The following is a 10,529-nucleotide window of genomic DNA, read 5'->3' on the forward strand; positions in this document are numbered from 1 at the left end:
TTTGACATTTTACCATAGAATCTCAATATCTAAGACTAGATGTGGAAGTATTTTTTTAGTCCTGTGTTCAAAATCACATATTAGTTTAAATTATAACTTAATTGATAATTATAGAATATTTTCTATAACTATGGTTATTAGATAAGTAGATTTAGTCATTATTTTAATGCATATTTTTTAAATGATATGATTAAAGTAAAAGCTGAAAGTATTTCATTCTAACACTAAAATATTTATCATTTTTTTCTTTTCAGCTCTTTTGTGCTGAGTCAGTCAGAGCTCCTATCATACATTTTAATTCTAGAACAGTATTTATAAATACATTTCCTTTCATATTCACTCTGAGAAGCATTAAGAAATCTTTATTTTCACAAAGGAAGAATTATAAGACTCAATGTCACAATTCAAGCCTAGTTGTTTATGCAAGTTACATATAGGAAAATAGCATAATTGTTGACTGCTTGCTGGACAGCAAGAGCACAAAACATCAAAATTAGCGTTCAGAATGGATCCATTGGATCTCAGAACCCTGGAGCACAGAAGCAGCACAAAAATCAGAAATCAGTGGAAAGAATGAGTGTCTCTTCTCTAAATAGAAGAGTAGTTAAGAGGTATTTATGAATATCCCACTTATAAAGGGTTCTTAAGTGAAATTAAGTTGTCCAGAAGTGCATAGGTTACTTCTTGATCTGGAAGACAGCAATATCCTTTTGCGGATTTGTCAAAGACATGATAAGGCAAAAGTTATACCATGAGCCATTATGGAATTTCCAAATTTTCAGTGACAGAAAGATTATTTCATACTTTACAAAAGTAGATTCAAGTTGAACTATGGACAGCCTGGAAGAGCCTCTTCCCTCATTTGGGCACCATATAAATTTATTGGTGCTTGTGTTGTCCCTTTTCCTTGAATTAAACATTCTGTACTCATTTGAATATATTGTAGAGCTTATTTGCTGTCATTCATTGGGATTTAGTGGATACCTAGTAAGCATAGTAGTGTTCATAAAAACTGTGAGAAAAAAATACATGTAGATTATTTTTAAAAGATGTGGATTCTTTATAAACATATTTGAATATATCATAAAAGGAATATTTCTACTTATAATAATGAAAATTTGTCAACAGAATACATTCCTGTCTTCTATGTAGCATATGATCCATCAAAAATTTCTTTATACCATTGTGCTAATTTATATCTAATGATCCTCTGTTCCTAAAATGCAACAGATTTGACTTGAAAAACATTAATCTGATCAGGCCACAGTTATTCAACAGCACACACGCACTTCTTTTGAACATACCAAAACTGTGACATCAGCAAACGTCTCAAGTTAAAGGGCCATTCCACTAGCACCTTCTACAAGATGTTTTTGTATTTTCGAAGTATTAAACTACAATCTTAACAACACTTTCTATTAATGCCATAAATAATACTATGTCAGGACTGAAATTTCCGTGTTCAGCTTCTTCCTGCAATTTAACTCTTCGGTAATGTCTCACCACTCATTCATCTTTTGTGATAGGGGAAAGGATCCCACACCTTGCCGTGTCCAAGAGATGGACTTCTCAGCCATTCAGAGTTCATCTTTTTGTTTCTACGATGGCATGGTTAAGAATTTCTTAAGAATTTTTTAAGAGTGTTTTTATTTCCTGCAAATTTCTATTTCCCCTCATTTGTTTGCATTAAGGGCAATCTACAAATTTGCCAAATCATTCTGGCATCTTAGCCTTGCCTGTCTTTATTATTAGTACTGGCAAACCCTATCTACTGAGTACTATCATCTAACTTAGTAAATATAACTGTCTAAGAGTTCATGTCTATTCTATTACTAGATCATTCTTGGTCATTTTTCAGAAAAAAACATAAACATTTGAGTTAAGTAAACTTTTACTGTACACGTCCACAAACTTAGACATTGCTTATATTTCCCCAGGTATTTCCCTTTCAGTTAGTTTATTTGGATGAAATTTTCTTAGGGAAAATAAATTCAATCACCTCTTATTACCCGGCCAAAGAATGACAGAAAGGAAATAAAGTTTTAGATAATGGAAACGGTAAGATTTGATAATATATATCTCATTTTAAAAGATGAAGCCTTTTGTTACCAAGTTGCTTTGCTAACATTTGTATTTGTAGTTCTCACTTACTAAACTATTTCCCTAATCATTTTGATATTCCAAACTGTTTAAATTATTGAGAATCTTCTCTTATCATGTTTAGTGTTGGACATGTGAGCTGCAGTATAGAAATAGTGTAATACAGTCTTAGGAATTGTCACTAATGTCTCAGGGCAAGGAAAGATATATTCCATTGTAAGAGAAATCTATGATGAAATTATCTAAATGCATTACTCATGTGCACCTAATTGCAGGGAAGATCATAATTTTCTTAGGTAAATAGAAATGATGAATCTCACTAAGTAAAATTTTACTTTTAGAAATTTGGGGGTTTATTTTTTGGTGGAGAGGAGGGATTACCAATATCAGTTTTCCTTGTGCCTTGTTACATCTCTCTCAAAAGATCTGTTTAACTTCAAAATTATCGTGAACAATTTCCTAAGCTGTTTAAGTTTGTTCTAAAGATTCCTACTACTTGCTTTTCACTCTAGTAAACCTGATACATCATGATTGTGTTTCCTGTTCAGAATTAGGGACTTTTAGTTGATGGAGTTGATTTTTGAGGTGCTTTGTTTCAAAGGTCCTTAGGAGCAGTAGTTTGGGGAACAGAGTATTTATCAGACAGTACAAGTCTCTCTTTTAAAAATACTTTAGTCAAAAAGTTTTCCTTGTAAAAAAAAAGTATCAATGGCAAGTTCTCCAGTATACCCTGGGTTTCTTTACCAGTTACTGGCAAATTAATGTTGACATTTTAGCACTTTGGCCTTTAATGGAAGCCTATCATGCTGCCTTGTTTCGAATATATTTTAAATTTACTTGATAGCATGTAGGGAGAGCAAGACTTAAAATTTTTTAGAAAGAAAGACTGAGAGAAAGGAGAAGGGAAGGAAGGAGAGAGAAAGAAAGAGAGGAAAGAAGAAAGTTTTTAAGTTCAAACTCCAATGCCAGCATGTCCTAGCTGTAAAACTTTGAGAAATTTGTTTAACTTACTTTAGCCTCTATTTTCTCATCTGTTTAAAAGTGATAATAATAGTTGTATTATTATCGGGCTTCATATGAAATATTAAAATAAATATAACCTCTAGCACAGTGCCTCCTGGCATATAGTAAATACTGAAGAAATCATAGCTACTGTTAGTATTGTATAAAGCTTTCAGAAGTTGTAATATTGGTTTTCTTTGATCCCAAAGCAGTAAAGTGGCATTGTAGTGCAACTGATTATTTAAATATTATATTTAAACAAATGGCTAACAATGGATGAAATTGCCCAGTTTCTGTGGTGGTTAGGAATCTGCTTCTCACTCCATCTATTTTATGTCATTGTGTTTCCTTAATAAAGTTTATTGAATAAAATAATCAGATTCAGAGTACAAATAATCTCTGCTATTTTTATTTTTGCACAGGACCCTGAACATAATGGATGGTCAATAAATATTTGAAAATCCAGTCAATGACAGAATATTCTGGGACATTCAAGCAAACTATAATTTTAAGACTTTGACAGACCTTCTGTCATACCACTGATAGGTGGCACAGTAAATAATTACTTAATGAGATTAGAGTCTTTACTCTTATGTAGCTTCAGCACTTAAAAATTTCTAGACGATAGTGACTTTTAATAATAAATTATCTGGAATTTTTACTTCGATACCAATTTAGACCTGAAACTGTAGCTATGATCTACTGCAATGCCATAACAAAAAGGAAAAATAAGTCCCAGGTTAATTAGTTGCTAGAGACAATGCTAGAAGCCAGGTCTCCTGATTTCAAAACCAGAATTATTTTGGCTTTTTCTTTTCATGTCTGTCTGTCTTTAATCATAGTGAAATCATTTGAGAAAATATCCAATTATTTAGTATCATCTTCTATAATAAAAGTAATAACTAGTTTAGACAATACTGTAAATTTCAGTTGTTTCATTTCAAATATCAGTTTATTTTCCACACATTTGTAACAAAATTTTTACCAAGTTATATTTCATAAGAAAAATAATTACTAGTAAGAGCTTAATATTTTTATTATTAAAGCATTCTAATTAAAATTAGATTCTAAGGCTATCAAACCATTTAACAATAAAGCTTATTCTATTGGTTTCAAAAGAAACTACACCATCTTAGTTAAATGAATTATAGAACTTCTTTAAGGAAAGAAACTTTAAGTTTCCCAAATTTTTATGAAAGACACTATTCCAGCCATTATCTGCTGAAATTATATATTCTGAGTTATCCTGTGTCTATAGTTATTTTATTTTATTTTTGGTAATTCTGAAAAATGAGTGTTCCTTCAGTTTGCTCATGTCCTTTGGAGTTGATTATATAAGATTAGTCAAAAGTATCAGGAATCGTCTGTGACTGATTACAAGGCTTCTTTGAAATGTGATTGAGAATTCTTAATTACGTCAGAGTCAATTTATCTATTCTAAAGCTTCTGTTATTCTTTTGGTTTCTCAAACATTGTGATTGCTTTCAAGATCTACAGAAATTTTAGTAGATACTAGAACAGTATTTTTTTATATAATCTTAACCCTTTAACTTTTACTTTTAGTTTAACTGTTTTGCATTTTCACGAAAATATTTTTCTAAGAAGGATGATGTCTTTATTTATGTAATTATAGTATATCTATTGTATAAAGTGGTATTGAGATTAAGACTTTTAAGGGAGAAAAGCCATGTCAAACAGTTACAATAATAGTTTTATAATAGTTTTAAATAAGAAAGAAAGAAAGAAAGAAAGAGAGAGAGAGAGAGAGAAAGAAAGAAAGAAAGAAAGAGAGAAAGAAAGAGAGAAAGAAAGAAAGAAAGAAAGAGAGAGAGAGAGAGAGAGAGAAAGAAAGAAAGAAAGAAAGAAAGAAAGAAAGAAAGAAAGAAAGAAAGAAAGAAAGAACATCATGAAAAGAAGTTGAACTTTCAGAAAGAGAGAACAGAACTGTGGTTACTAGAGGCAGGAAAGGGGGAGAGGGTGGGGAGATAGTGAGAAATTGATAATGGACACAAAACAACTAGATAGGAAAAATAAGTTCTATTGATTTATAGTTGAGCTAGGCATCTATTATTAACATTAATTTACTGCATGTTATCAAATGGTTAGAAGAGAGGAGATCAAGTGTCCTCATCACAAAGAAATAATTACATTTTGTAATGATGAATATGCTAATTATCCTGATTTGATTATCATACGTCGTACACAGGTATTGATATCCAATTCTGTACCCAACAAATATGTATAATCAATTACACTTCAATAAGCAAACAATAAAAATAAATTATAATAAAGTTTACAATGAACTAGAAACATTCAGATCCTGTAGAAGTTAAAGATGAAAAGTCAGGTTTAAAGGAACATAACATCTTAGTGGTTCTTTGATCTGCTATTTGCAGAAAGCTAAGAATTCATCAGATACAAAGAGACTATCATGCGGAAATATTTACAGAGTAAAACTTAGATCAGTTATCTGTAGATTCGTGTTAATGACAGGCACATAAAATTCCTTCATTCTGTATAATCTATTTTCATCCCTGAAATGTAGATATTTTTTATTGAACATGATATGACAATGAGCCTTTAACTGTCTAGCTAAGGAGACCAATCAAATGCATTAAAAGGTACTGCTTAAAGAAAAAAAGCAATACAAATTAGCTTTAAATACAGAACACATGCTTTTGACTAGTATTTTCCAAACTCAGGCTGCACAGCATCATCACCTAGATACTTTATTTTAAATGCAAATTCCCAGACCCACATGAGTGTATTAAGTTAGAAATTTTATGCCTTAAAATCTATAATTTTTTAAAAAATCTCTCCACATGATTCTGAACTGTATCCTCAGTGAATGGATATATGATTTAATCCATAAATATTTGCATAAATATGAAGAGGTAGCTGGAATAATATGAAACCTTCATAGAGGAGGTACATTTGAGATTGTGTTTTGAAGAGAGGCAAGGTACTTTCAGTTGTTCAGTCTTTTCTGAAAAGTACTATGAGCATAGTTGTAAAGGTAGGAATAGAAATTGCATGGAAATGATTAGTTTATAATAGAACAATTACTATTAATGGGAAGGGGTGGAAAATGAGGTTGAAGAGGTAGATGAATGCCAGCCTGGAGATATTGGGATGCTGGGCGTTATCTCATAGGCAATGGTGAACTCAGTAATCAAAGATTTTTATCCAATGAGAGTATATATGTAGATAAATTTTGAAAGAGTACATGTTCAGTTAATATGTAGCATTCATTGGATGGCTGAGCACGAGACCCTTGAAAACTGTCTGCCCAAGCATTACTGGTGTCATTCACTCTCTTATCCTTCAAGTCATACTCTTCAACTATCTTTATCCTTTACTCTCCTTTGTCCATATATTGCCCAAAGCTCTGCCTTAGATAAGCTAGAGGTTTTCAACAGCATTGTGCTCAAGTTATATGCATCAATATCTCTGACACATGTTTTGCATTGACTGTGGATGTCCTGGCTCATGTTTAATTTTAAAAAATAGAAATAGAAGGCAGCTCACAGCCTAGGAAAAGGAAACAGCAAAAAGAACTTTTAACAAACATGTTTCTCTCCTAGTGTTCAATTACCTGTGGCAAAGGAATGCAGTCCCGTGTTATCCAGTGCATGCATAAGATCACAGGAAGACATGGAAATGAATGTTTTTCTTCAGAAAAACCTGCAGCATACAGGCCATGCCACCTTCAGCCCTGCAATGAGAAGATTAATGTAAATACGATAACATCACCCAGACTAGGTAAGTGCACCAAAAAGGGGATGGTTTTGAGAAACATAGAAATGCTTATGGCTTCTTCTATTTTGAGTGTCACTTTAAAGCTTGAGAATTATAAACTTATATTGACTAGCTTGGTTCTGACTAAATTGGTGATATTTCAATATGGCTTAGTCCAAATGGTCAGGTAGGTAAATTGCTTTGATTCCTGAAGGTATCTAGTCAGATCAAAGTCCAGGAAATACTAATGTCACACCACCCAAGGTCAGCTTAAAAAGGATTGCAGGATGTAACCAAATTTTAGGTTCAGACCAGTCACGTAGTAGAATTATCAATTAAGTTAATGCCTGTGGAAAGATGAGGCTGTAGTATAAACCTTAGAGCCCTCCATGGTTAATAGCCTTCCTTGTGATCTGGGTACAAATTACCCTTTGGGAATACAGAGAGTAAAAAATTGGCTTTCAAGAATGGGTGTGTGGGTCTACAACACTGAATAAGAGGTGCCATTTTTTTTTCATCTTTGAGAATATAATATTAAATGTGAAATAAATACTGGGAATATACTGACATTTATATATTTTTTAGTTATACAATGCTTTCATATATATTCTGAATTCCTGTTATTTAATCTATCATCAAGAAGTAGAGTATGTATTTTAAGTAAATATAGCCTGCACTTGCATAATACATACTAATGAATAAATTAGGCTATATTTCTGTGGCAATTAGTGGCTTATAACAGCACTCCTACTTGACTGTGGGTTCATTAATGTTTAACACATTCAGTTTTAACCTGTGCATATAATCTTCAGGGGTACAATTTGAATCATGCAAAATATCGCCAAAATGCAAGGAGCTAAATTATCGTATGTATTTTTTTCAGACATAAGATTCAATCAAATGGAAAAGTTTGGTTCTTCATGGAAATACAAAAATTATTTTTTGAGCCAGATAATTAACATTTCTAAAAAATAATCAATTCAAGTAGAATAAGACTAATTAAGGTAAAAAGTTAAGCAGATGCACCAAATCTATGTATTCAATAACAGCATAATCCTTTTCTGCAACAATTACTTGGCGTCCTTGAAGTATCGGGTGGCAGAAAATAATGTATTAAAAGAATTTCACTAAAATTGCGTTTTCTCTATTTATTATTCCTTGAAGATGTACCCCAAAATATAGAGGCACATGATTGGAACATCTAAGATTTTTTTAAAGTAAAATTATAAATCATATTAGAATACAGTTCATTCTAATACACACACAAAAAAAAGAACTATGGCAGGATTGATTTTCCTTATATATGCCAAAGCACAATATTTCTTCAAAAAAACAGAGGCCAAATATACATGACCAAATTTTCGAGACCAAGTTCTCATTTTAAATAAAAACTTTGTAGCTATAAATTTTAGTCATTTTTGGTATCAACTTGGTTTTATGGAAGCCTGAAATTACCATCTCCAGATATTCCATCTCGATGTGTCTACTATCTAGGGAACTAGGAATGTAAATTAAGTGTGAACATATTTTCTATTTGCTGTTTCTTTGTAATTTCATTCATAACAGTACTTATTAACGAGCATTCTCATAAAAGTGGATATATTGAGCACATTTATTTTTCTTTTCAATCTTCTCTGCTAATGTCCAAAAGAAACTTAAATGAAAGCCATCAATTTGAAGCTTCTGAATTTGGGAAGTCTATCTTTAATAATTCTAAAAAAGTTTATAAGTAGAACGTTATTCATTCACTTTACTCCTTTTTTGCAGGGTGTGTGTGTGTGTGTGTGTGTGTGTGTATCTGTTTGTCTTTTAAGCTTCAGAAGGTCATATAAAGAGTCTGAGTGGACAAAATCTCTCCACTTAAATGATTGAATATTTTTTCTCTTAATGACACCTATGATGTCTCCATGTACTGAATTCATGTGTTCTGTTTCACAGCTGCTCTGACGTTCAAGTGCCTGGGAGATCAGTGGCCAGTGTACTGCCGAGTGATACGCGAAAAGAACCTGTGTCAGGACATGCGGTGGTATCAGCGCTGCTGTGAGACATGCAGGGACTTCTATGCCCAAAAGCTGCAGCAGAAGAGTTGACCTCTAGCAGGCTGGCTGGCTCACAGCTCTTTGCAATTACATTATTTATAAACACACACACTAGCATGTTTTTCAGACCAAATATTATCAGATTACATATAATTTAATCAAATTAATTTATTTTTTTTTGCCTGCCAGACATCCAATGTGGTGTTTGTTTTGGTTATACAAACATTTTGATTTATACTATATGGCTTCATAAATAATTTTATATGAATGAATAAGTTGGATCCAGTAACCTAAAAAAATGAAAAAGAAAAAAAAACAAAAACATATCAGAGTTTCAAAAATTTTTTTGTTTGTTAGGGCTGTCTCTAAGGTGCTACTCTCTCCCCACCAATAGCATTGAGTTATACAGAATGTGTACTAACTTAGCATAATAGTTTAGTTATATATGGAGAGAAATCATTTTTGGTTTTTTGGTGTCCTGCTGCAGAATTAACCCATTTTCTGTAATCTGCAGGAGATGTGTAAACATAACAAACCTCATAGTATTGAACAGGTTTTTAGAGAATGTATTATGAATGTGGTTCAGATTTAGAGACATCCATAGGAAAATTCTGCTGTAATTATAACCTTATTTTATAATGGAAAAGAAAAGTCAAAATAGAGACTTTGATCATGCTCATGAACATGTACTTGAACACAAGTATCGTAACAATGAAACACTGTAATGATTTACACTGAATCACCATTGCACTGTTGATATAGTGTAGAGAAACCGTTAGAAATGGTAACATCCTACAAAAATGTGTATTATTTTAACATGTGTCATTAGATTTTAGCTTTTTTAAATATTTTGAACAAAGAAAGCATTGATCCACCCATTTCCTTGTATCTTTTTAGCAGATATATTAAAGAGTCTGGTACTTAGCATCACAAATCATGAGAAATTTTATTAAATATTTTTCAGCCTTTTCCTTAGGAACAAGGAAAAACAAAAATCATATAATACTGTGGTAGTTTCATTGTGTTTTTTCCTTTTAAAAATTAAAAAGTTTTACGATTTTGTGAAACGTTCAAAAGCCAGCTTAAAATTTTTCTTGTGAGAAAATACTGTACATGATTCACATGATTTCTTAGATTTTTCAATAAAATATGTGAAACTTTCTGTTGGGAGATGATTCTTCATAGATCTCTTACATTTCCACGTGTCTGACAAGCTAAGGTACTGCCTGCTTTTGTTCTGGATTATCTTCTAAAGGATGTTTGTATAACAAGTCACCTTGGGAAATAGCACTAGTGTCTTTCTTTGGAGCAAAGGGAAAACATGCTTACTTCTCATTATAAAAGTTTCAGGTTTTCTAAAATTGGGGTTTCTTTCTTATAATACAACTCACTGCATGTGCGAGGAGCATTTGGTTCTCTTCATGTCACCGTGTGGGAATTGGGACTCAGGGAACCAGTGTAAGAAAATGCTGAGTCCCTGACTACTGCTGTTGCTGTGAGTAATAAAATCTTTAGTCTCCAGCCCAAGAGTCTTTTTTCTTCTGCCTGAAAACATGGCAGGCTGAATTGACAGGTTGCAAGTAGAGAAAAACCTTAAAACCTTCACAGTTCTTGACATTTCCCTTATTAATATTTTTTACCTTCATTTTA

General features: G+C 32.2%; 1 protein-coding gene across 1 annotated transcript in view; it reads left to right on the forward strand.

Annotated features, from left to right (window-relative positions):
* Positions 1-8,930, forward strand: part of ADAMTS19 (ADAM metallopeptidase with thrombospondin type 1 motif 19) — a 265,672-nt gene extending 256,742 nt beyond the window's left edge. The window contains exons 22-23 of the mRNA XM_063087880.1: positions 6,687-6,864; positions 8,779-8,930. Of these exons, the coding sequence (XP_062943950.1) occupies positions 6,687-6,864; positions 8,779-8,930 (330 nt within the window). The remainder of the gene's footprint in view (positions 1-6,686; positions 6,865-8,778) is intronic.
* The last annotated feature ends 1,599 nt before the right edge of the window (positions 8,931-10,529 follow it).

Source organism: Cynocephalus volans, chromosome 2 (genome assembly GCF_027409185.1).
Source record: "Cynocephalus volans isolate mCynVol1 chromosome 2, mCynVol1.pri, whole genome shotgun sequence".
Classification (NCBI taxonomy): domain Eukaryota; kingdom Metazoa; phylum Chordata; class Mammalia; order Dermoptera; family Cynocephalidae; genus Cynocephalus; species Cynocephalus volans.